General features: G+C 54.5%; 2 protein-coding genes across 16 annotated transcripts; one reads left to right on the top strand and one right to left on the bottom strand.

The window, feature by feature from the left end:
- CELF3 (CUGBP Elav-like family member 3) lies at positions 1–15,164 on the bottom strand. Of its 12 annotated transcripts, XM_033415565.2 has the most exons (15): positions 15,115–15,164; positions 14,273–14,378; positions 12,959–13,041; positions 7,771–7,819; positions 7,469–7,483; positions 7,209–7,337; positions 6,992–7,071; positions 5,797–5,940; positions 5,455–5,596; positions 5,059–5,208; positions 4,577–4,642; positions 4,136–4,273; positions 3,760–3,903; positions 2,895–3,031; positions 2–1,240 (listed from the first exon to the last, which is right to left on the bottom strand). In XM_033415565.2, the coding sequence occupies exons 4-14, from the start codon at positions 7,817–7,819 to the stop codon at positions 2,904–2,906; spliced, it is 1,185 nt and encodes a 394-aa protein (XP_033271456.2). In that variant the 5' UTR covers positions 12,959–13,041; positions 14,273–14,378; positions 15,115–15,164; the 3' UTR covers positions 2–1,240; positions 2,895–2,903. The 12 variants fall into 12 exon arrangements, with proteins under 12 accessions (XP_033271449.2, XP_033271450.2, XP_033271448.2 ...); XM_033415558.2 differs by lacking the exon at positions 12,959–13,041 and having other exon boundaries at positions 1–1,240; positions 15,115–15,129; XM_033415555.2 differs by lacking the exon at positions 15,115–15,164 and having other exon boundaries at positions 14,273–15,065.
- RIIAD1 (regulatory subunit of type II PKA R-subunit domain containing 1) lies at positions 8,615–27,587 on the top strand. 4 transcript variants are annotated; one of them, XM_049697554.1, is made up of 10 exons: positions 8,617–8,850; positions 10,756–10,828; positions 11,956–12,017; positions 12,378–12,477; positions 20,010–20,180; positions 20,675–20,751; positions 25,580–25,626; positions 26,212–26,239; positions 26,744–26,871; positions 27,479–27,587. In XM_049697554.1, exons 4-9 carry the CDS (start codon positions 12,433–12,435, stop codon positions 26,793–26,795), a joined length of 420 nt encoding a protein of 139 aa, XP_049553511.1. In that variant the 5' UTR covers positions 8,617–8,850; positions 10,756–10,828; positions 11,956–12,017; positions 12,378–12,432; the 3' UTR covers positions 26,796–26,871; positions 27,479–27,587. The 4 variants fall into 4 exon arrangements, with proteins under 4 accessions (XP_049553509.1, XP_049553510.1, XP_049553511.1 ...); XM_049697552.1 differs by lacking the exon at positions 27,479–27,587 and having other exon boundaries at positions 8,615–8,850; positions 26,209–26,369; positions 26,744–26,870; XM_049697553.1 differs by lacking the exon at positions 27,479–27,587 and having other exon boundaries at positions 8,616–8,850; positions 26,212–26,369; positions 26,744–26,870.

The raw sequence follows: 27,587 nt of genomic DNA, 5'->3' as shown, positions 1-27,587 counted from the left end.
CTGCTGACCTGCTTTCTTCCCTCTGTGCCCAGCTCTACGGAGCATTCCAGAATTAAGTCCAAAAGAAGGGCAGAAGAATAGGATCATGAAGCCGTGATCAGTGCCTGGACACTGCTCAAAGGCAAGGGCTGGGCCTTCCTGATAGAGTTTTCTCTCCCAAACCTCACTCTCCTCACGTCCCTCCCACCCCGTCCCCGATCCATCCCCTACCTTCAACCTCCCAAGACACTTATTTGATGCTTTTAAACTTTTTCTTTATTTAGACAGAAAAGACCAACTCTTTAAAAGTAAAATGCAATAAATAAATAAGTTAAGCATAGAGAAGTGTCTGAAACGGACTCCCCACTCTCCCCGGACCACTCCCACCCCCACCCCATTTCTCTTCCCTAAAACCTCTTTCTAGAGAAAATGATCAGGTAATAAACCCCTTTAGCCCGCCCCACACCCCTCCTCCCAAATACCCAGTTACCCCCCAAAGCAAAGGGAGAACTCAAGAGAGAGAGAAAATCCAAGGGAAACATTGTCTAAACCCCCAGAAAGAGAAATGGCAGCGTCCGGGCTGGGCCGGGCTGGATAACGCACGGGTGGTAGTGCTATTTACACGGAGGGGCCAGCAGAGACTGTAAACATTTTTAGGGGTTTGGGGGAGGTCTTTTCCTCGTGAAAGGAGGAGGGTCTCTGTGGCTGACTGGCGGAGAGGCAGCCCTCAGGGCTTCTCCTTGGAGGGGGCCCTTGGGGGAGGCAGTGAGTTTTAGGGCTGGGAGCCCAGGGTTCAGGGATATCCTACCTCGAGCTGAGGGTGGCCACAGGGAGTGTGACAACCAGCTTCTGAGAAACCCCGAATATGGGGGCGAGGCTGGGGCGAGGGTGGGCAGGGAGCATGTGGGAGGCCCCTGCTGCCCTCCCGGGCCGCACAGGTAGAAGAGGCCCGCTGCTGGGGGAGGCAAGTGCGAAGGCTGGGCGCAGAAGGCCCGTCACAGGAGCCCCAGCAGAAGGCAGATACCCCAGAGCCTTCGAGCCTGTTCCTTGCTCCCTCACAAAGGCCAAAAGGGCACCTGGGAGGAAACAGGCCCTTTGGGGAGGCGGGGTGGTGGGAGTGGGCCGGTGTCCTGTGCCCCCAGGGCCATGAAGCAGCGTTTGCCCCAGAGCCCAATCAAGGCCCAGGGCGGATGTGCAGAGAGGGCTGGGGCCAGTCGTGGGGCGAGGGGGTGAGGCGCCCCTTCCTCTGGTGTCTCCAGGCCTGTGAAGGAAGGAAAGGTGGGTGAAGCTGTGGAGAAGATGGCAGCTGAGGCAGGTCCCAGGCCCTGGGTGAGGAGAGGGAGCTGGGGCGGCTGAGGAAGGCAGGTCATCAGAAAGGCCTCCGTCCAAACTGAACCATCCGGCCCCCCAGCCATTCGACAAGGGGCAGGGATGGAGGAGACGGGAGGGAGGGGCGAATGACACAAGAAACCAAAGGATATTAGGAAGGAAATACTCAAACAGCCCGTGAGGGAAGGAACATGGAAGATAACGGAGACAGGGACTAGAGGAGGAGGGGCAAAGAAATGAGACAACAAACAGGCAGGCAGAGGTGACTCAGAGAAAGGAGGAGGGTGCAGTGTCGGGACAGACACCTGGAAAAAGAGCAAGGGGGCATCCGCAAAAGGGCGGCAGAGCAGGCCAGGGTGGAACCAGGGCTGGACTTAGGGCTGGAGTCTAGTGGGGGCGAGCGAGACCCCCCCAGCCCCTAGGGGGCGCTCTCATTCCTTTTTGGAAAGGAACAAAGAAAGCGAGAGAGAAATGCACGGAACACAGACCACAGTCACCAACCACTGTTGACCAAGCACATCCCGCGAGCTGCCCCCGGCCCTGACTCTGGGCTGGGGGGCGCTTCCCTCCGCGGACCCCTCCCCAAATAACAAACAATCGGCTCCAAAGACAACACGCTCGTTCCATGCAACTTACAGGGGCCCGGAGCAGGGGTCCGGGGATGGGGGCTTCGGCCGACAATGGACACGGGCCCTGGGCTGGGGGGCCCCCAGGGTGGGAGGAGTTAAGCAGCCAGGATTGGGGGGAAAGGGGGAAAAACAGAAAATGTGGGTATTGTTCTTGGGTTGTTTTTTTTTCAGGGGTTTGGTCCAAAGGAGATTAAACAACACAAAAGTAATGAAAGCTCACAGCTCTGTGGCCATGAGGTTGGCGGCTGGCGGGCAGTGGGGAGGAGGGGACCTGTTAAGTGAAATTCACAGGCAGTCCAGCATTCCAGCTGCCTCCACCTGAACCAAAGCTGCTCCCCAGAGCCCTGACACTCGGACTCCCCCCAGTCTGTTCTGTGTACTCTCCCCTGTCCCGTGGGTCTCCTGCCACATGAGGGAAATCACCTGGGGTCCAGGGCACCGGGACCTGATGTCCCCACTTCTCAGGACAACAGATATTCTAGGAGCCAGTGATTCTAGGACCCTCCAGTACCCTAAACCAGCCCCCTATTCCCCAAACCCTACTCCCCTAATTCTACTCCAACCTAAAGGAAAACCAGAAAAAGAGACACACAAGACACATGGACACTGACCAGACAAACGAGACCAGATATTGGGGAGGTTCTAGGGAGTGGACACAGACATATACAGACCTGGCTCTCTCTGGGGTCACAGTGTGAGTGTGTGTGCACACGCGCACGCGTGTGTGTGTGTGCGTGTGTGTGTGTGAGAGAGCGAGAGAGAGAAAGTGAAAGAGAGAGAGACTTGAGTGATTGAAAAACAGCTGAGGAAGCTGCTGCAGATCCCTGCCTCCAGTGCCCAGAGTCAGGGGTGGGCATCCCTGAGGGTGGTGGGAAAGGGGGTGGGGGCAGTCCAAGTGAGGGCCCTGGCTGCCATGTGAAGGGGCTGCAGAGGTCACAGGACGGGAGCGGGACCCACCTGGGGCCCTCAGTAGGGCCGGTTGGCATCCTTAGGCCGCTTTAGCTGGACTTTGAGGCGCTTCATGCCAATCTGGAAACCGTTCATGGCCTGGATGGCAGCCTGGGCACTGGCCGGATTGTCGAAACTCACAAAGCCTGAGGTGAGAGGGGCATAAGGCCTGGCCCAGCGCCAACCCCCCCGCCCCCCCCAGCCCTGCCCCACTGTCCTGTGCTTAGGCCGAGGCCTGCTCTTTGCTTTCCCGTCACCACCCTACTTCCTCCAGGTCTCCCAAATGCCCGGAAAACTGCCCAGCACACAGGAGGCTTTCGGTAAGTAGTTGTTGGTTGACAGGCTGAGTGAATGAGTCCAGTCCAGCCTCTCACACACCCTGGGACATTCCTTTCAGCATTCTTTGAGGGGCGGCAGCCCCTTCCTTGGCCTGGGTAGCTCAGAACCTGCCTTTTGAAACCTCCACTCCGGACCCTAAATGACTTCTGAAGCCCAGAGGACAAGCACGTCCCCTTTCTCCCCTGAAGCAGCCTTTCAAAGAGTGAAGGCAGCTAAACCCTGCTCCCTAAGCCTTCCTTTTGACAACTGAACTTCCCCAGTTCCCGAGCCTCTTCCAATCCTCACAGAGCATGGATCTGACCAGTTCTTAAGGAGAAAAGATGTGGTTTTCTGGAGGAAGAGATGGGCCTGGGCAGCAGCTGGTATGGGATGTCAGGAGTGTAAAAACTGGTCCTTTCAGACTCTTGGACAATCTGGATTTCAACTACTGGGTCCATTGCAACCATAAGTGCCTGCAAATGCATCAGATCTTGACCTCATCTGGAGTTTGGCCAAAATGTGCTATATTTTATCTTTTAGATCATCATATTCTTACCAAAACACTTGCTCTGATTGGTGGCCCGGTCAACAAAGACTTTGGCTGAGATGACGTGGCCAAAGGGGACAAACATCTGGAGGATCTCTGAGTCAGTGAACTCCTGGGGCAGGTGGTAGATGAAGATGTTGCAGCCATCAGGGCCTGGGTGGCAGTGGAGACAGAAGGAAGAGCTCAGTGACTGGGAGACAGACTCAAGGTGCAGGGGGCTGGGGAAGGCAGCCCCCAACATGTGGGCCAGGGCGCCAGCCACCTCACCTGCTCCCCTCCCCCCAGTTTCATCCCCACACAGGGGGCCAGAGCTGGCCTTGGAGCCCACGGCAAGGGCACCCCAGCCCTGAAGGCTCTTGGCTGGGACTCCCCGCCCAGGCCACACCTTCCCGTTGCTGCTGCTGCTGCTGCTGCTGCTGCTGCTGCTGCTGCTGCTGGGGGGGAGGCGGAGGCTGCTGGGCCACCAGGGCGGGAGGCTGTGGGAACGCGGGCGCCACCAGGCTGTAGGCTGCCGGGTAGGCTGCTGCGGGGGGAGGACAGAGAGAGCTAATGGGGTTCCTGAGAGGCCCCTGCCCCACCTGGCCCTCCCAGCCACCCCAGTCCCCCTCTCCCTCGCCCAGGCCGATGGAGTGGACAGGGCCGAGAGGTGTCAGAGGGGGAGCTGCCTCAGACCGTGCCCGTAAAGGCGTGTCCTCACAGGTATGGCCTGCTGGGAAGTCTGACGGGGTGGCTGGCAGACAGCACGAAGCCCAGGCCCAACTTCTGGGCCTCTTTTGCTCTTACCAACCCCTCCACCCAGGCCGGGGCCTGCGCTGGGGCTCCTCACCTGTATAGTGCTGCATCCCCGCGTAGGCCTGCTGCAGGGGGTCCACGGGGGCCGCGGGGCTCTGGGCTGGGGAGAGCAGCACTGACCGTGAGGGTGGGGCTGGGATGCTGCTGGGAGCCCCACCAGTGCCTCTTGGAGCAGAGGCCAGGCAGGTGGGGAGGAGAGCCTCATGGGAGAGCATGGGATGTGAAATGAGAGGGTGGAAATGCACAGAGCCGTAGGGAGAGGGGAGAGCCTGGCGTTAGCAAGACTTGAGTCTGTGACTGGCTGTGCAACCCTGGACGAACTCACTTCGCCTCTCTGTGCCTCAGCTTCCCTGGCTGAGACCAGGAAGGAACATCCCTGCCCAGGGTGACAGAGCAGGAGAAAGCGCTGTTATCACCCCACAGCCTGGAGAGGGAAGGTGTGTCATGCCTGCCGGCAGTGAGAGCGATAGCTGGGGCGGTTGCTGGGGAGAGGGGTGGGTAGGCAGAGAACCCCACCTGGGTAGGGGTGAACCCCGTTGGGATACAGAGCATCAGGGGCAGGCTGCCCAGTGGGCTGGGTGGGCACCGGGCTGTAGCCGTTGACGCCCAGGGCAGCAGGGATTGCAGAGACGGGCGTGGCAGCGATGGCAGGAGGGGTGCTGGTTCCTGGGGAAGAGAAAGCGGCAGAGACAGAACAGAGAAGCAGACACACACATACACACAAATGCAGAGAAGCAGTCAACAAGTCTGAGGGCAGAGGGGAGGAAGCAGGCTACTCTCTGACCCCTGAACCCCTCCCAGCCCCCATGGCTTCCCTGAGTGATGCCCTGTGCCCCCCTCCCCTCCCCCACCACGTGGTAGCTCCCCTGACCTGCCCCACTCACACCCAGCCCAGCCCTGCCTGGACCTTACCTGAGGATGGGGTGATGGGGGTGGCGATGAGGCCATTGGCATTGATGGCGGCCATGTGCTGCATCTGCACGGCAGCCATGGTGGCCATGGGGCTGAGGTAGGCACTGTGAGCCGCTACCAGGGCCGCCTGCTGCTGCATCAGCTGGGGACAGGGGAAGAGAGGAGAGTGGGGCCAGCCCCCCTGCACCCTGGCCTGGCTCCCCTCCCAACCCTGGTCCTGGGCATTGGTGGTGGGGGCGGGGGGGCAGGACGCTGGAGAGCGTGGGGATGGGCCCGGCCCAGCACGGGGAGGAGGGGTTGGGGGGCGTGAGGGCAGGGCAGGGGGCGGCGGGCAGTGCTCACGGCCTGGGTGTAGGCGCTGTAGGCTCCGAACTGGAGGGCGATGGGGCTGAACATGCCCAGCTGGGTGGCCACCTGCTGCATTCGGCGGAGACCTCGCTCCTTCTCCGTGTCAGCAAACTTCACCACCAGGCTGGACGAGGCACCCTGGGCACCGGCCCCCCATGTGGTCAGAGGGACAGAGTCGGGGTCTTTCTTCCCCAGAGCCCTCACGACCTGGCCTCAGTTCCACCACGCGTGGCTTGGCCTCTTTGGGAGGGCAGCCATCATTGTGCCTATGTCAAAGCAGGGAGACTTTCATCCCACCCTCCCCCTGTGCCAGACTGTGCAAAAGACTAAAAAACGTAGAGGAATGTGCTGGGAAAGGGAAAGTGCTCCCAGAATGCAAAGGGCAGTCCTGGCTTCTCCATGAAGATTCTGAGCCGGAAATCCTCCCCAGGGTGGATCAAGCCACAGCAAACGTTTAACCTCAAGCTCGTCTTGCCTGGTAGCTACCCCACCCCCTTACCTCACCCCATGCTCCCACATCCCAGGCCTCACGGTGTGCTCAGGGATGCAGCCTCAAAGTTTCATACCAGCCTATGCCAAATAAAAACCAGCCTGGAACATTTGCAAGGACTGTTGTGGAATCCTAGGGTCTGGAACGCAGTTCTCTATCTGATGCTGCGTCCTCTCGCCCAGGTCCCTGCTAAGTGTTTGCCCAGCCTCTGCTGGAGAACCTCGAGTTATAGGAAGCTCACCTCCTTGGGAGCTAGCTAGAGAGGTTTGTTCTGCTGGGGGAGCCCTCTGCGAGATCAGTCAGCTGACCCACTGCTAATGTGTGGGGCAGCAGGATGAATGTGCAGAGGGCACGCGGGGCCTCTAAGCAAGTGTCCCGATGCCCAGCCAGTGAGGCGGGGTGGGGGTGGGGGGATGCGATATGGGAAGGAGGGAGAAGAGGTGAGAGGTGACCAGGGCTGAGGGCTGGAGGAGGCAGGAGAGGAGGGGCTGGGAGATGTTATTGGAAAGGGGAAGCTGTCCCTAAGAGGTTTGATTCTTCTGCCAGAAAATTCTTTTTGAATAATAGTCATTCAATAATAGGCAGTCCATTCTGGATAGTAAAGACCCTATCCAAAACGGACTGCGCCCTCTGAGCCAGGGTCTGGCGTGGGCCCAGCCAGGCTGGAAGAGGCCTGAGGGCTGGGGCAGCGGGACTCACCGGCAGGGTCCGGCTGCTGTGAAGGGTGTTGATGGCGGCCTGGGCCTCGGCGTGAGTCTGGAACTTCACGAAGGCGCAGCCTGGAGAGTTCAAGAGGGAGGAGGAAGGGGTGAGTGCCCACCCTTGAGGGCCCCGACAGTCCCCATTGCCCACGGAACCAGTGGGGGAGGGGCAGGAAGGCGGAATGCCCGGCGGGGAAGGGGTATCTGTGGGCTACCTTTGCTGGTGCCGTCTGGGCCCCGGAGCACAGTGCACTCGTCTATGGTCCCGAAAGGCTCGAACATCTTCCGGACGTCCTCATCTGTCTGCTGCTTCCCTAGCATCCCCACAAAGAGCTTCCGGTCTTCTGGCGGGTAGGGCACAGGAGGAAGGGCAGGTTCAGGGCCTCCAGGATGCTTTCCCAGCCCTGCTCCAGCTTGGCCCAGGCAGAGAGACCCCTCCCCTTCGCCTTCAGCTCTTCCCTGGAACTCCCCTCACCCCTGACCGATGGCTCTAGGGCGTGAAAGAAGGGATGGTTGGGGGATGGGCTGCAGATACATAGACTGTGCATACCAGTTCTGAAGGACTGACTTGCACTCCACTCTGGGCCTCAGTCTTGCCGTCTCTGCAATGGGCTGGATCACATCCCCTCTGGCCACCCTGACTCCTATGCCCATCTTGACTGGGAACCCTTCAGAATTCTCAGACTTTCTTCCTCAGAAAGCCTGCCCCTCAGCTACTCCAAGTCCTAGGCCTGCGGATTGAGGGAGAAGGATTGAGTCCCAAGGTACAGAACCTACCTCCTCGGCTCTCGCTGTCGGCTGGCTTGACCTGGATCGGCCTGTTCATCTAAAGGAAAGAAGAGAAAGCAACTGCTGGGGACCTCCTCTGACCACCCCAGGAGGCCTCCCCAGGCCAGGACCTGTGGAGAGGCTAGAGGGAGTAAGCCCCAGGCCCAGCCCTCTAAAGTGCTGATGGGAAGGGAGGGATGGGGCTTAATCTTGTTTAGGATTGGACCTGAGGGGATTAGAGGTAGTGGAAGGAGAGGATGTAGAGGAGGATGCTCCTGGGGCACGACTCTAAGCTCAGGTAGGGCCCCAGATGATTTGGCCGGGGAGAGGTGCTGCCCTCCTTAGGGGGAGAGTGGGGCTGCCCATAGGACCCGGGTCCTGAGTTAGAGCCCAACTAAGGGCTGTTCAGCAAAAGCTGCCTCAGTTCTACAAAGTAGGAGCAACAGAGGCCACCCCCTCAAGCAGCCCCAAGGAAGACTCTAGACTGAGGGAGACCCCACAGATGCCCCGACTTCCTTCTGACCCCTAGAGGTGTGTTTGCCTCTCTTTCTGCCCCCCTACACCCCTTGACCCCTGGGGGAAGGCACTCGGGCAGCACAAAGGGAGCAGATGCCCAGTCTCCGTGGCAACGGGAGAATGCGCGCCATGGCAACCGCCCACTCAGCCTGATTTATCCGTCCCCGTCGCCCAGGCGACCATGGTGACGTCATCACTTGTGCTGCTCCACACACCCGGAGAAGGAGTGGGGAGGGGGGGTGGGAACAGGGTATGCTGGGGGTGGAGGATTTGGTGGGGGCTGGGAGGTGGGGGAGGGGCCCAGGAGAGCTTCCTGATTCTGGAGGGAGGCGCTGAGCAGGCCCAGCAGGGGCCATACTGTCCAAGCTCCTGCCTTCCTCCTCCAGATCAAATCCTTGATGTCTCACCGCCAAGACAGCTCTAAAGGAGGAAATGCTGTCCTGTGCTCTTTCGCGATTCTCCGGGTACCCGGAAGTCCTCCTGAGCTCTACCCTCTCCCTACTCCTGCAGCATCTCCCTTTGTTCAGCCTCCAGTGGAAATGCAGACAGTTCCCCACTCCATGTTCCTGTCTGGTAAGAGGACTTGGGAATGACTCCCGCAGGTTGATTGCCTTAACCAGTGTGGGGAGCATCTTAGGAACTGGAGAGGGAGGAAAGGACTCAGTATTTCACATCTGAAAATATTTTGCTATTGAAGGCTTTGACCGCTGGGGCCACACCTGGCCACCCCACTCATCTGATGGTGGGGCAGCCTTAGTTCTAGTGACCAAAAAAATAAGTAAACAGAAGAAAACATTCATCCAAATTCTGAGGGTGGGGCCAAAGTTACCCTCAGGAAAGGCACTGGACTTCGAGGACTGGCTCTGCCACTCACTGGCTGGGTGACCTTGGACAAGTCATTTCTCTCCTCTAGGCCTCAGCTTCCTCATCTGTAAAATGGGCTGGATCAGGCGATCTAGAGTCAGGTTCCCCTCAGCTCTAGTATTCTAGCCTTGAGGTCTTGTGTGTCAGCACTTAACACAGAGAAGTGCAGAAATGATAGTTGCCCCTGCCCCTTCTCACACTGCACCCTGTTCCCAGGTGTCACGCCATGCCAGTCAGTCTGGCTGGACTCTGCAAGTGAGGTATTTTCAGCCCGGATCAAATCTAGGCCCCGCCTCAACCACTACTTCCTCCCTGTCCACCCCTCCCCCCCAATCTCTGGATCTGAGAGCAGCTGGGGGTGGGGGTGGGGGTGGTGGAGGGGGAACAGTCACACAAATCCTCCGGCCAATCTGCCCCAGCTTTATCCTCCACCAATCTGGGATTATCCCATCGGAGGTTCAATCTCCTCAGGAGCGCGTGTGAGTTTGTGTGTGAGTTGGTGTGTGTGTAGCAAGGGGTGGGGGTCAGACACTCAGGACTCTTGGTCCTTCACTCCCCTTCTCTCCCGTACTCCAGTCAAAGCCATCAGGAAGTCCTCTTACAGGCAGGTCAGCAGCCAGCCCCCCAGCTCCCACTACAGGAGAGGTAGGATTGGAGTCACAGCTTCGGGGAATTCTTAATCTCGGCACTAACCCCTTCCCAACAGGCCCCTGGGGATTTGTTGCTCTAGCTGGGGCTGGGGAACCTGGGATCCGGGGAGAAAGGATGGTGTTCCCTCCCTGCAAGGCTCCCAGGCACAAAAATAGCATATCAATAAGTATCCACAGCTGACATGGATTCGCACAAAAACACACACAAGTGCGCAGACCACAGCACAGACCACGTTGACGGAAGGCTCTCCCCACTCCCTCACAGACAGACTCCTCCCTCAGTGGCCCCCAGTGCCCCGTTCCCAGCCTCTCCTTCTTGGCCTGGCACTTCCTGTGGGAAGCTCGGCCTTTGTTAGCTCAGCTCGGGCACACCTGCCTCCTCCCCTGAGTCCAGCTGGGCCCTGTTTACCGGGCAACCTGGCTCCGGGCGCCTCTCTTCCCTAGCTACCACCCGCCAGGTGATAAGCCCTCCCCAGGGCCTCCCAAAGAAGAAGGGGCTATTTATACTCCTACCAAGTATCCCTGAGGCCCCTACCAACATGGTCACTTGTAAGTAAGTCCCTCTCACCAATAGCTAAGACTCCACTTCCAAGAAGAGCTCCCCATGCCCACAGATCTAATTTTCCTGAGGGCACAGTCCTGGTGCCCTGCCACTTCCGACTCCAGACTTGCGCCCGGTGTCCCAGACCACACACAGGTCCTCTCCATGGAGCCAGAATCCACCTGCCCAACGGCAAGATGACGGGGAGGACCCGTGTCCCCAGAGTGGGATTTTGGCCCAAGTAGAGGGGGAAGCGCAGGCCAGACAGGGGTCCTTCCCACCACCACCTCCAGGAGGTCACACCCTGCTCCTAGGAAGAATCCAGGGACCTGTGACAGAGCCTCTCCTGGGAACTCTTAGGGGAGAGAGAAGGAAATGCGGTTCCATGGCCATAGGCCCAGCTCCCATTCTTTCTCTCTGCAGCCTGAAGCGTCACTCAAATATGGTGGCATCTTCCGGATTCTGAGCTGACAAAGATGGGGAGAAAGGAGAGCGGGTAAATGCCCCCATTAGAGAAAGAACCTGCAGTCAGAGGGCACGGAGATTAGACAGTAGGAGGAACTTCCCAACACAGTTGTGCAAGAGCTGGCACGCTGGACACACACACACACACACACACACACACTCAATGACTGTCTGAGGGGAAACACTGCTGCCAGAAAGGCAGGTGGCTGAGAAAAATCTGGGGGCACAAAGGGTCAGGCAGAGCTTGGTTATAGACATCTGCTCCCCCAAACCCCCAGCACGGGGGGCCCCTTGGAGGATAGAACTCCTCATTTCCTACTAAAGGCTCTGTCAGGTGCCTCTGGATTCTGTCCCCTGGGGCAAGGGCCAAAGTGGAGGACTCAACCTCACCTGGGAGCTTGGGGCAAGGCTCGACAATTATTAACTGGGGCTCCCTTCTCACTCACCTCCCACCCTGGGCCTTATTACCTCAGGAAGAGGAGGCAGCGCCTTTCCACACCTAGGGCGTAGCCCTGCCTGAGCCACACAGGCAGCTGGAGGGGGACAGAGCCAGGGCAGGAGCCCCCAGCTGGCACAGATGGCCCTGGGGCTCCTGTGCACCCGGCGCCGTCTCTCTCACCCATGTCCCCACTCCAGTACCCCTGCTTTCTACCTTCTCCCTTGTCCCTCTCTGGTTTCCGCAGAGGCTCTGAGAGATAGGAGACAACAGAAAAAGACAGAGAAACGGCAATGGAAATGAAAACTGCTGATTTGTGGGGGGCCTCCCCAGAGGAAAGAGAGAGGAGAGTTGTGAGGTCATGTGATGGGAATAGGGCTTCATGTGCCCAAACACACACACACACACACACACACACACACACACACACACACACACACACACACGCTGCTTAGAGCCCGAGCCTGCTCACACATACACAGATCCTTAACTCTGTGGGCGATGGCTGTTCTGGGCTACCTTGCCCCCGACTGGATAAGATAGTGGGGTGAAGGTGGGGAGCTGGCAGCAGATCTGCTTTCCTATAGTGGTATTTAGGGTTGAGGGCCACAGAGGGTCACAGAGCCATGGAGGGGGTGAAGTTGGGAGTGGTGGAGACAGTTCTAATTTTCCTAGATCCCCCCCGCCGCCCTTCCCATCTGTTTTGTCTATTTCTCTCCCAGGAAGAGCTAGAGGATTGGGCTCCATCTCCATTCCCACACGAGGGAAGGAGAAGATGTGACAGGTGTGTCTCCAGCACTCAGACTGTGTTTAGCAAATGTTGGCTGGAGGGAAGGGTGGAGTTAGCTCTCAAGAGGTACTTTCCAGGGAAGACAACAGAAGCCGATAGATACAGAAAGGGAACGGCACATCCTTTCCCCACAGGATGGGTAACTGGGGGGCAGTCTGAGATTCTTTATTCCTGTCCGTGCCAGCCCAGGCCTGGGATGAGCTGCAAGGCTGCCTGGGAAGAAGACAAAGAGCTCTGACCTTGCAGGAGGGAGGCCACGTCAGAGGCACCCCCTGCCTCCCTGGGCACACTTGGTGGGGTCAGGCCTGATCTTCCACACTGATGGCTGCCCCTGCCCTTGTCTGCTGCCCGCAGCCCCCCTCCACAGGGCTTACTCCCAGCCCAGGCCCACCAGGCCCTGACCACCCTGATGCCCTATGGCACTGTTCCCGCGGCTTTTCCTGGGAGACGCGAGGTGAGCCTGTTCGACCTCAGAAGTCAGCACAGAGATGCCAGGCGGGCAGGCACCAGCTGCCCATCTCGGGCCGCAGGCACCCCTCCCCCATTTCACAGGCAGATTTCCTCCCCGGAGCCAGAAAGAGTGCCTGAGTGCCTCCTGCTCACTCGGCCCTGCACTTGGTGTCCAAAGTCTTCTCCCCATGCCTCCCAACCAGCTAAGTCCCTCCTCTAAGTGCTGCCCCGGGGGCAGGTTGGGAAGTGGGGAAAGGGCTACCTCTGCTCTTTGCAAGGGTTATATCTACTCTGCTCATCGCTGTTTTCCTTCTCTCTTGGTGAGAAGAAATGCGTGCATCTTCAGCAAGGAGGCGGGGTGCTACAAGGAGGTAGGGGCTTCCCGGTGATGAGAGGAGGTGGAAAATACACTCAGTGTCTTGGGAAGGTGGTGCCCCTTCTAAGGCCCTTCTCAGCCCCCTGGCCTTGAAAAGGCCGGGACTCACCCCTGGAAGCGTCTTCTGTTCGTGCAGGGCGCTCTGGGCCTTCAGGGCTGAATCGCGGGCACAGTATGTCAGGAAGGCACATCCTGAGGAGGGGCAGGGGCAGAGAGACCGGGTCGGGGGTAAGTCCCCGGTCTCCCCTCCCTAAAAGGCCCCCTACCCCCCACGAAACTGAGGACTGGGAAGCTTGTCCCTTCTTGCCACCTTCTGCCTGCTGGGGTGGGGAGGTGTCTGAGAGGGGGTGCACATTCGTCCCCGGAGTCTCTGGGCTGATGAGCACAGGGCAGAGACCCCGAGACCAGGAGGCTTACGTGGTGGGGTGATGGAAGAGGGAGAACGCCTGGGCTGTGGGAGCTGGGGCTTTGTGTGGGGGGAGGAGAAGGGGCATGTGATCTCCAGACAAGTACGTGTAGTGTGGTTTTCTCTCTTCCTTAGCTGGTCTCCTTTCCCCTTTCTCCTTTGCCTCCACCTCCCTCCATCTTGGTCATCATCAGCCCTCTCCTCTCCCATTTTCTCTATTTCCTCCTCTCTCTCCAGCTCCATGGGAGGCAGGTGGAGGGTGGAGAGCTGACTAGAGAAGGAAAGGGAAGAGTGGGGAGCCGGAGTCCCTGGGCCGGTGGAGGGGGAGGCAGCGTGGCCCCTCTGACTCCCAGTGTCTGGGGCTCTCCAAGGCCTGACCCCAGGCCTGACCCTGCTTAGCTGCACAGCCCTTTGGTCTGAGGCACATCCTCTTTCACCCCCAGCTCCCTTAACTTTCGAGTCCCTACGCTTCCCAGATCTTTACCAATCTCTGTCCTACACTGTTTCCCAGGTCCCCCTCTTTAGTTCTGGAGCTGCCCTGCCCACTCCACGAACATCCACTCTTTCCAGGTTGAGCACCTGACCCTGTGTCCCGACCCCCATCCCAATAGTATCTGAGGCTACTAAGACTCTCAGTCTTGTGCGTGCTGCCCCCCTCCACACACACACCGCTGCCCAGCTCCTTATCTTTCAAACCAGCTCTCTCGTTCCTCCATCCTTCCTTGAGTTCATCCACATCATCCCCCTCAACTTTGGGGTCCACATCTCTGCAGCCACCTGGACAACTCTTCCCCCAGAGAGGCTCTCCTTGGTCCTCCACCTGAGGTCCCCTGGTCACCCTAGCTGAGTTCTCTTCTAGCTCCTCCATCCACACTCCCCAGCCCATGAACTCTTTTCCTTCCAGATCAGCCTTCTCCAGCCACTCCATCCCTCCAGCCTGGCTTCCCCACCTCCTCCCAGCCTCCCAACCTCCCAGCCCACTCCCTGAAGCCTCTCCAGCCTGGCCTGACCCCTCACCCTTGTGCAGCCCGGTGTACTTGTCCTTGATGACAGTCAGCTCGAAGATCCGACCAAACTGTTCGAAGATGGGTTTCAGGTCCTTTTCCTCCAGATGCCTCGGTATCTGCCCCACAAACAGCTTGATGGCATCCGGTTCCTTCATTGGGGCGGCCCAGGAGAAGGGGCCGAGGGGAGCAGGGAGAGGCCCGAAGGCCAGGGGGAGCTGCCCAGCAAGGAGGCAAGTGGCTGGGGCTGGCTTTCCCTTTGGCCTCAACCACAGTGCTGAGCGGAGGGGCCGCTCTTCACACAAAGGAGGCCCAGGGAGTTGAGGGCTCGGGGTCAGGGGTCTAGGCAGACACTGTCATGCCACCAGGGGGCATAGCCCAAGCAAACGATCTCCCTCCCAGAGATCTGGCAGATATCCCAGGATGGGGGGCAGTGTGGCCAAGACTTGGAGGGTTAGGGTGGTAGCAGGGGCGCTGGGAACTAGGGGTTGAGATTAGAGCTGGAGGTGGAGGAAAGGGCCTGAGAAGGGTGATGGGGTTGCAGGCTGAGGGGTTAGGGTCCTGGTATGGTTGCCAGCAGCGTTGGGGGGGGGCACTCCTGATGTGGGGCAGGTGGAGCTCTCGTTGGCTTCCCTGGGAGGACACCTCCCCTGTGGCTGATCCTTCTGCTGGGTCCGAAGATCCCTGATGCCAGATGCTTGATCTCTGATGGCGGCAGGGCGCCGGGGGTCCCTTTGGCCCTGCCGCCTCCCTTCAGGTCCTCCCCTCAGCCCCCCTCCCACCCCCACCCCGGTCCCCGGGCCTGGGCTGCTGCTGGCTGCTCCCGCCGCTGGGGCTGCCTGCTTTCCCGGTCACCTGGGTCCCGGAGCTCTGCTCTCCGGCCGCGCTCTCCTCAACAAAAACCTCCCCCCTCCACACCCCCCTCCCCACTCCCACCTCCTTTCCCCTGACATCAGTGATGTCAGTCTCAGGGGTGGAAGACAAATTCTCTACCCTGGAGAGGGACGCACAATCCAGACAAGAGCCACGCCCTCTTCCTATCTCCTTCCTCCCTGACTCCCTTCCCACCCCCAGAAGAGCAGCTGGTCCTGTTGATAATAACCCTTCCCCCATCTTACTCCCTAATCACGAGTTGGGCAAGGCACTAAGATGGAGAATTTATAGAGGAGCCCTAAGGTGGGGTCCATTGTTCCGGGGGCTGGAGCTGTCCCCGGTGCTGGAAGAGAAGACCCAGGAGAGGGGAGCAGGGGGGAGGAAGAGAGAGGAGCTGGCATCTGGGGAGCCAAGGGAAGAAAACAGGGAAAAGAAGATGGCATAGAGATGGCTGGGCAGATTAGGGGCGGGTGGGGAGAAGGGTGTAGCTGGGGAGGGAAGCAGGTCGCAGAGCCTGGGGGAAAGGGCAGAAGGGACCCAGAGAGAAAGATGGAAAGGGGGCTGTGGAAGAGAGAGCAGGGTGAGATGAATGCAGAGAGGGAACTGTGTTTTCCAGAAAGGGAACCAAGAAAAACTCGATCTTGCTGGCATTTGCCGACGCCCCCTTCTCGCCCTCTGGGGCGTTTGTGTGTATAAGTGCGTGGGCAGGGAGGCAGCAGTGGTGACAGCGGGAGCTCGCACTTGGAAGCTGTTTGAAGACCAGGACACTGTTTAATTCAGCTTTTACTGTTCACAGTGTCCAGCACAGTGTCTTGTTCACACGTAGTAGGAGCTTAACAAATATTTCTCGAATAAGTAGTCAATGCCAAGAACCTCTGATGAGAGTAGATTCCTGATTCCTTCAATGGGCAGAATCACAGCTGGCAAGTTCCCCTTTAGGGCAGAGGAAACCCCCAAATTCCTTCCTTCTGCTTCTCCCCTCCCCCCCACCCCAGTTATGTTCCCTGACTGGGACTCTCTAATTGAGTCAGGTAACAAAGAGGGATGAGGGAAGCATATTTGGGGGCCATTACTCCCCTAAACAGTTAAACTTCTACAGATGATCAGTTTGCCCTGTGATGTCGAGGGAGCTTGGCCCCTCTGTACACTGGGCTCACTCACAGCTCCCTCTCAATGCAGGGAGTGTCTGCTGGCATCAAACCTCTTGGACGGGGCAGCCCTTGCCTGCCATCAGGTGCTCACCGACCTGGGCTCACAGCTTTTGTGGAACTCCTTGCCTCCTGTCACCCCTTCTTCACCCCAGAATGGGGCTGATGTCTCCACAGTGGTGCTGGTGTCTCTGAAATCTGTCCCGCCTGAATCCCAGCAGCCCTGCCTCAGCTCTCTGGACAGGCAGGCTTTTCTTCTGGAAGGGAATTAATAGTACTATCACTTAGATGGCTCTTACGGTGTTGGTCCGTGTCATAGGCATTGTTTAAGTGCCTTAGATTTACTAACTTGTTTAACCCTCAGCACCACCCTATGATGTAGGTTCTATCGTTATCTTCGAGTAAAGATGAGGAAACTGAGGCACAGAGAGATTAAATGACTTGCCTAAGGTCACACACTGGAAAGAGGTATAGCTGAGGGTGGAGCCCGGACAGTGTGGTTCCAAGTCCATGCGTTTAACTTCCCTGTCAAATCTCCTCTTGGGAATGGGGGGAGTGGTTGAGCCTAGCCTTTCTTCCTCTTGTGTCTTCATCTGAGCCCTGGGTGAGGGCTATCCTTCCTTCTACTGCTTGATTCTCCATTCACCACCATCCATCCTTCCCTAGCATCATTTCTGTGGCCTGAAGCCACATTCTGACAGGTATGTATGTTTGAGTGTGAGTGTGAGTGTGTGTGTGTGTGTGTGTGTGTGTGTGTGTATGTGTAGACGTGATTACACTTCATGGTACGATGTCCAGGTGCTCCCAATAGGGTCCTCTAAAATGGGTGGGTAGGGGGAGATGGGAGAGGGCCCAGTGCAGGGTGGTCAGAATATGCGATGGCAGTGCCAGGGAGTCAAGAGTGCAAATACATCTGGAAAGTAACTTTCCACCCATCTCCCCACCCCCACTGCTCCTTCCCTTGCCTCCTAATCTGATCTTGGTATTTATGGAGATGCTAAACAGATCACGCCCTCTGAGGATGGAGCCTAGGAAGACCCCATGGCCCTGTTGATCTCATTACTCTGTGTCTTGTCAGCAGATCTGCCGCCCTGCTGCTCATTCAGGCTTGGGGCTGATCATATTAATTGAAATATTAAACATTCACAAAAATGAATTATAATGAACTCCCCTCACTCCTCCTCCCAGTCAGCAATTGAGGAGACAGCTGCAGGCAGCAAAACGCCTCCAATCCTTCGTTTAGTTTGTGGTCCCCAGACGGAAGGCTTCAGTCTGAGAGGAGAGGTGGGGTTTAGGAGAGAAGATATGGGAGCTCTCTTCAGGCCCTCCTTGCTGGGCGACTGTGGGCACCTCTCTGTTGTCCTTCAGGCTGTAGGGGAGGGAAGCCCTGTGGGGTGAAGACTGGGGGGAAAAATGACCCAGAGGCGCATACCAGGGAATTGCTCTCCAGGAGGAGGTGAGGCTTCCAACTAGGTTCCTCCAAGGTACTTTCTCTGCCCACCATCCCCAAGCTCACCCTCTTTCTTATTCTCTGCACTCAATGTTAAGATGCCCTACATTAAAAGATTATTGACTTTATAAAGAGAGAGCTCACTCCTGGTTTTAGATTCTTAGGAAACGAGACATGCTAAATAATTGGGGTACTTTTCAGAAAGGTCAAAATGTAGTGAAGGTATGTGTGGGCAGAATGGCTAGTCATCAAATACTTGCTGGCCTCACTAATTGAAAACAGAGTGAAGACTTCTGTAGCAGAATCTGTGAGCGTGTACAAAGAATTGATTATATAATCTTCCTTCCCTCGAGTGGCTTCTACCTCAAGTGGAGAGGTAAGAAAGGCCAACACAATTTACAATAGTGAGAACTGAGGTGCTGTTAAAAAAAGAAAAGTAGCCTCTCTCATTTACATATATGTGTATTTGGGGTTTGGGCTATGGGATGTGGTCAGTCAAGAAAGGCTTGACTGATTCTCAAAGCACAAGAAGATCGTAGTTTAGCAGAAGGAAGACATTAATTATTTTATGCATGGGGTGGGGGATGGAGGGAATTGTGCGTGTATATGCCTGTGTGTGTGTGTGTGTGTGTATGTGTGTGTAGATTTGACTGTCCAGACCAGCACCATTTACTGTAATGCAAGCTGTATATATAATTTAAAAATTTCTAGTAGCCACATTAAAAAAGTGAAAAGAAAAAGTGAAATGACTTTTAATAATATATTTTATTTAACCAGTATATTCAATGTATTATTCAACGAGTCTATATGATATATCCAAAATATTCAACATGTAATCAATGTAAGGATTATTAGAGATATTTACATTTTAAAATACCAAGTCTTCAAAATCCAGTGAGTGATTTATACTTACAGCTCATCTGACACTTTCAGCAAATTTCAAGCGCTTAATAGCCACAGGTGGCTCGTGGTGACCACACTGGATGGTGCAACTTAGAGGTTCCAACACTAGCTTCTCTGGGGGGTGGAGGGGTGGGAAGAGACAGGTCTTAGCCAACAGGAACTATCACGTCTGATTAACCTCTGCTCCTGCCTAAAAAAATCACTTCTGACAGATGGCAGCTTATCTACCTCTCACTATAACTCTCTCTCCTAAAAAACAATCAAAATGATTACTACCCAGATGGGGTTTCTGAGAAGAGGTTTGTAGCCCACTATTTAATTTACCTCTTGAGGTGTTTTTCCTGGCTTGGGAACTGCCAACATTTTCACTTCTTTTCCTCAGTCTTTTTTTTTTTGGCCATGTTGTGCGGCTTGCGGGATCTTACTTCCCTGACCAGGGATTGAACCCAGCCCCAGCAGTGAAAGCACGGAGTGCTAATCACTGGACTGCCGGCGAATTCCCTCCTCAGTCTTTTCTGAGAGGCAGATGGCAGAGAGACCCCCTCCAAGGCCATGGCCTAATGCTGGGCTTGTTAAGCTCTTTCCTTGCTTCTTGGGCAGTTTTCTCAAATCTGAAAAGACTGCCTCCTTTTGGGCTCTTCTCTGCCTCTCACAAGGTCTCTGCTGCTCATGATCTCCGTGGGGGTGTAGAAATTCAGCACTTGCGTGTATTGTCAGACAGCCTCCTGCCCTTTCTAGGTGCTATTTTCAGCTCTCTGGCTTTCTGTCTCACGTTCTCTTCTTAATTAGATAGCAGAAGAACACATCTTGAAGACCAACTGCCTTTCCCCTCCCCTACTCCATTGGGAGTGGGAAACATGATTTAGAATTTATAAGGAGCAGTTAATCTACACAAGAAAGTCAGTCCAAGAGGGGAAACTTCTGGCAGCATGTCCCCAGGTCCTTTCCAGCATTTTTAGTCTGAGAACATTCCTTCCTTTGTAGAACTCGGTTCATTCCATCCTATGGGGGTGCTTTCATGTTGTGTTAAGAATCCAAGACTTCAGGGTCAAGTGTCTGCACTTGAAGGATGGAAGGGTTTGGCTCCCGGGCCGGTGGAAAGGGAAGAAGCCTAGATTTTCCTTCCCTACTACTAGGCTTTAAATGAGAGAGTCAGGAACCAGATTCTGGGAGACTCTGCCTTAGGAATCCCTTTTCCAGTTATGCTCTAGAGCTAAAGAAAAAACTATTTGAGGTTGGGTGGGGTCAAGAAGGGCTCATTTTCATATGCAGTCAAAATGGGAATTCAGTCCCCAAATCTGGGGAAGGGGATCCTTTTGACACCTTCCAGAGCTTACTCCTCGGCTTCAGAGTGGCCCCCTTATTGCTTCTTTCAGCCCCGCCCCCTTCTGGAGAGGGCGGGGCCAGGCCAGGGGCGGGTCCTCACCAGCCGCGCCTCCCGTCGCCTTGACGACCGCGACAAGATGGCGACCCTGCCGGGCGGGATTCAAGGGCTGTACCCCGAGGCGCTGAGCCCCGAGCAGCTGGAGAAGCTGCGCGGCTTCAAGGTGGGTGCGGCCCCCGACCTCCGCCTCCATTAGACTGCAGCTCCCCGTGGGTAAGGGCCCCAGAGAAAAGGGACGTGGAGCCTGTTCCCAGATAAAGGGGCGGAAGGCTGGGTGGGTGGGGACACACCCGGCGGACCCTAGGCTTCTGGAGCCCTGAACAGAGCCCGACAGGCGCCTGAAAGTCCAGAAAAAAACTTAAACAGGGATGGGCCAGAGAAATGGACCGAAATGACTGCCGGATACCTTAACTTAGATACAAACAAGAACTTCCCAACGGTAGAGACCCGACCTTAGTTAAGGCCCCTAAGCCTGAGCCGGAGGCAGCATTGAAGATGTTGATCTGTAAGAAGACAGATGGCTTCAATGTTCAAACGTCCTGGGAAGAGACCCGGGTTAAGTGCGCACGTTGTTTCCCCAAGCCCCCCACACCTCCAGGGCTTGAACCCTGAAATCTTTCTCCTCATGAAGCATGACCTTTTTCTCTTGCCCTCCAGATTCAGACTCGGATTACTAATGAAAAGTACCTAAGGACCCACAAAGAAGTGGAGTTGCTCATAAGTGGTTTCTTCAGGTAGGTGGTTTTCAGACTGGCCTTGAGCAAATAGTGGAAATCTCGTTGGGGATAGATGAGTGTGAGTGACCTCTTCTTTCTTTAAACACTACTTGTTGCTTCCTTTAGGGTCTGAAGTTTAGAAAATATCCTGAGATTGACTATTTTCTAGCGCCGGGGTCTGTGGCACCCAGGGTTTTCTTGTTATCTCTAGAGGTTTCCTTCGGTTATCTCAAAATTCTCAAAAATATTAATATGCATTCACTTTAGCTCTAAGGATAAATACATACCTTCCAACACTTGGAAGAGGGAATTTGGCATTGAGAAACTCAGCAGGCAGCCATTGGGTGTAGAACCCTATTCTCTATCAGAAGCCTTTAACAAGGTCACTAGAACTTGAAAAAAATTCAGACGTCTGGCCTTTCTCTACCTGAGAACATTGGTGTGGAAAGACTCCCAAGGGTTGGAAGCCACTCCCTTGTAAGTCATGGGGAAAAGAAAACCATTTTCCACCATGTCTTGGAGCACCTTTTTCCTTCCCCCACACTGCCTTTCAGCATGGCATTTGCTTGAATGAAAATGTTCCTAATAGGATGAAAAGCAAAGAACTGAGGGAAAAAAAAATCATGGAGCATCAATGGATGAAAACAATAGAGCTATGTCGAATACTGTTTGGCTACAAACAGATAGGCACGATTTAAATAATAATGGCTTCCATTTCCAGGCACTGCTGTTGGTTTCCTACATTAGCAGTTATCACATTGTATAATTGCATTTTCTTTCTCTGGACCAAAGCTCTAAGCTGGTGGAGCCATGTTTGTGTCCCCAGGGCCCACAGTGTATGACATTTTGGTACATTTTTGCTGATCCTCCTAGCAAGTCTACAAAGATAGTTTATTATCACTTCCATTTTACAGGTGAAATACCTTCCCCAGATTGCTGAACCAGGATCCAAACCCCTGGTTTTTCCACTGTGTTGCACTGTAAGCACACAGGAGCTGGGGAGCCAGAGGTAGGGCTCTCCTTTGTCTTTTTAAAACTAGGCCTGGAGGGGTGTCTTTTTTCCATGCTTCATTGTTCTTCAAAGTGGCAGCCGATTCTCAGAGGGCAGATAGGGGAAGGGGAAAGGGAAAATGGAAACCTGTCTGTGAGGTTTGTTTTTTGGGGGCCAGGCTTAAAGCTTGGGCAAAAGATAGTTTAGGGGTCCTCTGTCAGTGTCCGCCCTGGAGATCAAGCCATCACTTTCTGTACCTTTTCTTCTAAAGGGAGATAAAGGACGATATCTTTCCTATCCTGGGGAGCTTGCAATCCAAGTTAAGAATGATTCCAGCAGCGAGATTGGGGATAGATGTTAAAACCTGAATTAACTCACCATTTGCAATGTTCACAAACAAAAGGATTAGAACCCTTGGGGGTGGTGAATAAAGAGGGTGTTGTTTTAGTCACATGGCAGGGGTGGCCCTGCTTCTCTGCCCAGGAACAGTTTCCAGGAGGAGCTGGGTGTCTGCAAGGACAGCTCTAGGCATCTTCCCTTTCCTTCCTTATCATCCCCCTCCCTGGGCCAGGTAGGCCACCAGGCTTCTCCTTTTGCTGTCCTGGAAGCTCCTCTCCTGAAATCCTCCTGGCCCCTTTCAGGCCTTTCTCTTTCTGAGGGGGAGGGGAGAGGGGAGAGGAAGTGTTTGAACTTTGAGGGTTTGCTTTTGGTTTTCTTTTTGGTGTGATTGTTATTTCCTTTGGATAATACCAGAGTGAACCAGAATCAGCCCCTCGTCTGCATTGGATGCTTCAGATGGTCCTTCCTGTGAGAAAAGAGGAAGGGAGAAGAGGGGACAGAATCCTGGGCAGCATGCCTGTCCTCACCTGTCTGCAGGTCTCTGCTGTACACTCACTGCAAGCCATGAGAAGCCCCACTCTGTTTTTGTTGGGAGGCAAGCTCACCACTTGGGTTTTGCAGATCCTAATGATTTATGGCCATTCAGCTACCACTCTCCAGCCTATACTCATATATACAGTATATGGAGCTCTTAATGCCTTGAATTTTAGAACTGAAAAATGTTAGAAATAGGGATCTAACTTATTTTAGGCATCCAGAGATCTCAGGTTTTAGGCTGGAGATATGATAACAAAGTGTGAAATTGTAGACAGGCTTTATTAGGTGTTTTTGTAAACAGCCAGGCAGATGAATCTTCCCAAACCATAGCACAGATCATATCATTCCTTGGCTGGAGAAATCTTCAGTGGATCCACAATATTGCCTTTTTTTTAAAAAAAACATTCTATTGAAATATAAAGTACAGACAAGTGGCATATCCTAAACTGGCTGAACTTTCACAAGCTGAGAACACACATGGGTACTAGTGTCCAGATCAAGAACTAGAACCTGACTAGCACCTCAGACCCTTTGTGGCCCCTTTCAGTCACTTCCTCCAAAAAGTTAGCCAGTATCCTGACTTCTAATCACACAGATTCATTTTGCCTTTTTGTGTACTTTATACAAATGGAATTCCACAATATGTGCTCTGGCTTCTTTTGCTCAGCAGTATCTTTTTTTGTTTTTTTGCGGTATGCGAGCCTCTCACTGTTGTGGCCTCTCCCGTTGCGGAGCACAGGCTCCGGACGCGCAGGCTCAGCAGCCATGGCTCACGGGCCCAACCGCTCCGCGGCATGTGGGATCTTCCCGGAACGGGGCCCGAACCTGCGTCCCCTGCATCGGCAGGCGGACTCTCAACCACTGCGCCACCAGGGAATCCCCAGCAGTATCTTAGATCCTCCATTCTCATTGCTGTGTAGTATTCCACTGTGTGACTCTACCACGCTTTGTTTATCCATTCCCATTGTCTCTTTTTTTCTTCTTTTTTTTTTAAAATTTTATTTTTATTTATTTTTGGCTGCATTGGGTCTTTGTTGCTGCAGGCGGGCTTTTTCCAGTTGCGGCGAGCGGGGGCTACTCTTCATTGCGGTGGCGCATGGGCTTAGTTGCTCCGTAGCATGTGGGACCTTCCCGGACCAGGGCTCAAACCCATGTCCCCTGCACTGGCAGGCGGACTCTCAACCGCTGTGCTACCAGGGAAGCCCGTCTCTCTCTTTTTTTAAAATATAAATATGTTTATTTATTTTTGGCCGCGTTGGGTCTTCATTGCGGTGCGTGGGCTTCTCATTGCGGTGGCTTGTCTTGTTGAGGAGCACGGGCTCTAGGCCCATGGGCTTCAGTAGTTGTGGCACTCAGGCTCAGTAATTGTGGCTCGCAGGCTCTAGAGCGCAGGCTCAGTAGTTGTGGCACGTGGGCTTAGTTGCTCTGTGGCATGTGAGATCTTCCCGGACCAGGGCTCAAACCCGTGTCCCCTGCATTGGTTGGCGGATTCTTATCCACTGTGCCACCAGGGAAGTCCCCCCACCATTGTCTCTTGAACTGAGTATGAATGTCTCTCCCTGGTCTTTAAGGCCCTCCATACTAGGGCCTCCTTCGCTTCCCACTACTCCCTGCACGTGCCCCCACTCCAGCCAGACTGGACCTCTCTGATCATTCCACCGCCCTCTGCAGGGGCACTGACACTCCCTGAGTGCTCTTCTAGACCCTGGGGAAACAAAGGTGGATACGACCCAGTTCCTACCCTCTGGAGTTCACTGTCAACAGGACATGGGCAGTTCCCTTTAATTTTGGGGCCTTTATTCCTGCTGCTCCTTGGTCTGGAAGGCTCTTGTCCCTCAGCCCTCGTCCCATGTGTACCTCAAGGGCGCTCTCAGACGCCAGCTGCTCTGTGAGGATTTGGGGGTCTTGCCGTAAGGAATCACTCTCTCTCCTATGATCTCCCAGCACACTATTTCGTACCCTCCCGTAGCACTACCTGGAGGTTACTTGGCCTTTTGGACATTTGGGAACTTACCCATTTCCTTTCACTTGACAGTAATTCCTTTGAGGTGGGGCTATATTTTATCTTTTTAAAATCAATCCCCCATATCTTATATAGTGACTTACACAGAATTTGTGCTCAACAGTTCTCAAATTGAATTGAAGGAGAAGAGGGGAAGCAAAATTCCTGAAGCTTGGGAGGCAGGGGCCTCCTGGGCAGGGACAGCCTTCCATGCTGGTGGGGCAGGGCAGCCACGGCCACAAGGCCATGTTGTAGAGCACTGGCCTTGGAACCACAAGACCTGGGCTTCCTCTCCTTTATTTACTTGCTTTATGAACTTGGGCAAATCGTCAACCTTTTGAAAGCTTGCTTTCTTCATAGGTAAAATGGGGCACAGTCATTGCTGTTTCACAGAGTGTAGAGTGAGATAACATTTATGAACGAGCTTTATGAGCTATAAAAGTCGGTGGGCTATAAGGCAGTTTCAGCTCCCCAGTGGCACCGGCGCCCTGGGTTTTGTCCCAGTGTCCACTGTATGCAGGGCCAACAACCATCTCAAGTCCGTCCTCTCAGCGTGGTTTACTGTGCCCTCCCCCCCACCCGTGGCAATTCCTGGTTACACTTCCTTGGAAGGTTGTGGGTTGCACATCTGTCCCACCACACCTGAGTCCCTTGAGGAGGAGGCAGCGAGCTCTTCCACTTGCCGCCTGGCCTGGGCCTGGTCTCTGGTTCTGTGAAATGTTTGTGGAGTGAATGACAAGCTTCACTTGGCTGCAGCACTTGCTGTCTTGTGAGGTGAGCATTCCCTAGGCTTCTTGCCATTTAGAATGTCTTGCTCCTGGCCTCAGATCCTGACTAGAAGGAAAATCACGAAGGAAAGGGTCCTTGGCAGGAGTCCTCTGGCTTTCCGCCTGCCAGGACGGGTGTGTCTCGGGTCATCTGCCCCGACAGTGCAGGACCTGCTTTACCTCCTCCCCTTATCCCTTGATGTTTTCCAGAGAAATGCTTTTGAAAAGACCAGACAACATTCAAGAATTTGCTGCAGGTGAGTAAGGCAGCGTCCATTTTGGGCGTTTGATAAACGAGCACCAGGAGTGTTACTGTGAATTTAGACTCGGACAAGCCCAGGATTCTCCCTGCAGAGTCTGGGGTGCTTCTTTATCCAGTGTCTCCCAAGGGAGCTTTTTTCAAAAGGCTCTTTCCTCAATGTCATTTCCTCAAAATGAGGACAGATAAGAAACGCGGCAGAACTTCCTCGTGGTAAAGATTGTTAAGAATTTTGAGATTCCCTAAGGAACAGACTGGCAGCTCTTTCCCTGGGAATCTTAAAGCAGGGTTCTCAACCCTGGCTGCACATTAAAATAATCTGGGGAATTTTAAAAAAATACTGATGTCCGGGCCCACCCCCAGAGGTTTTTATTTAATTAGTCTGGGGTGGGGCCGGGCATCCACAGTTTTAAAGGCTCCCCAGGTGATTCTAATGGGCTCCGCTGCCCTGAGATGGCTTGAGGTCAATGGTATTTAAAGGGAAGGGGCTGGGCTCCATGATTTCTTGGGTCCTTTTAGCCCTGGGATTACAGCCTCAAACCGTTTCTGACTGAATCTAAGTATGTCTTTGCTGTCACAGCAGATGCTGCCTCTGATTCACGTTATGCTGGGTATATAAAAATCCTCTTCTGTCGTCATCCTGCAAGAGCCTGGCTCTCCTCTGAGAGGATATTCTCAGAGAGGGCGTGATGTCTCAGAGACAGGAGCCAGCAGGCCGAGCTGAGACAAGAATAACACTTGGTATTTATTTGGGCCCCAAGATGGGCCTGGAGCAGAAAGCCAGAAACTCCCTCAGCCCTCTCATGGCTCCCTGTGCGTCAGCAAGCTGACAGGCCAGCGGCAGGGCGGTGTGGAGGGGACAGGGACCGCCCTGTCAGCCCTTGCTGGGAACGCTGGAGCTGGAGGCTCAGAACTTCTGGGGGGGGGAGCGTGGGGGCAGGGAAGACAGTGACCTTGGGATTTGCTGTGGCATCTCATATTACATTGTAAAGCAGGACCACCAGTAACAGTCCTGCTAAGACAGCCTTCCTGGCTTTTTAGCAGAGTGAGCTGTCTCTCGCCTAGTCTTTTTCCCTTGGGTTTAGATGATTTCTTCTTTTTAATTCTTATCCCAGACTATTTCACGGATCCAAGACTTCCCAACAAGATTCACATGCAGCTAATTAAGGAGAAGAAAGCGGCTTAATTAGCAAAATCATGATGCTCAGCTGTTGAGAGAGAACAGAAAGCATCCAGCCTCGGGGTGGGTGTTAACCTCACTTACAGTCAGAGGCTTCTTTACTCCTGTGAAAATAAGCACTGGTTCCTCGGCCCAGGGTGTGAAAGAAACCAAACAGAGATGCTGCAGAGAAGTTCCGTGCAAGTGTTTCATTTTCCTGACACTACTTTAGGGAATGTGAAGAGAGGCCCAGGGTTTGTCTGGCATGTCCGTGGCAGGGAGAGACATCCGTCTTCTTAATCTAGTGACATGGATCAAGAGAATGGAAGTTGAGTAGTTCTGGAGGAAAGAGAGAGCCAGGGAAATGGGGTGGGATCCGTTAGTATCAAGAGCCTGCTCTCAGGCTGCAGAATTCCTGTGTGCTTCTGCAGGTGGCCTTTTCCTTGTGTCTTTGGCGGCGGGAGTAGAAGGGCTTTCCCACTGCTTCTGGAAAGGGTGGGGGCAGTTTCCCTCGTTGCATTTGGATTGGGCGCTTTCCTGCCCCCTTCATCGTCAAACCAGGCTACGCCGTGAGGGCCATCACACATTTTTCAGGCAGGATTTCTGAAATGATTTTGAAGGTTGGGATTTTTAAATGTGAGGTGGGAAAAAGCCACACTCCTGATTTAGCAGCACCATTTCTGTTTTGCAGGGTCATCTGGAAGCGAGAAAGCCCTGTTGCCATCAGTGTGGGTTTCCGGGCTGTGTCTGCTGTTGCAAAGGCTTTTAAAGATGCTCATTAAAAACAGACCTCCCTGTTC

Source organism: Orcinus orca, chromosome 1, assembly GCF_937001465.1.
Source record: "Orcinus orca chromosome 1, mOrcOrc1.1, whole genome shotgun sequence".
Taxonomy (NCBI): Eukaryota; Metazoa; Chordata; class Mammalia; order Artiodactyla; family Delphinidae; genus Orcinus; species Orcinus orca.
Note: the sequence above shows the minus strand (reverse complement) of the source record. Positions and strands in the feature narration are given on the sequence as shown.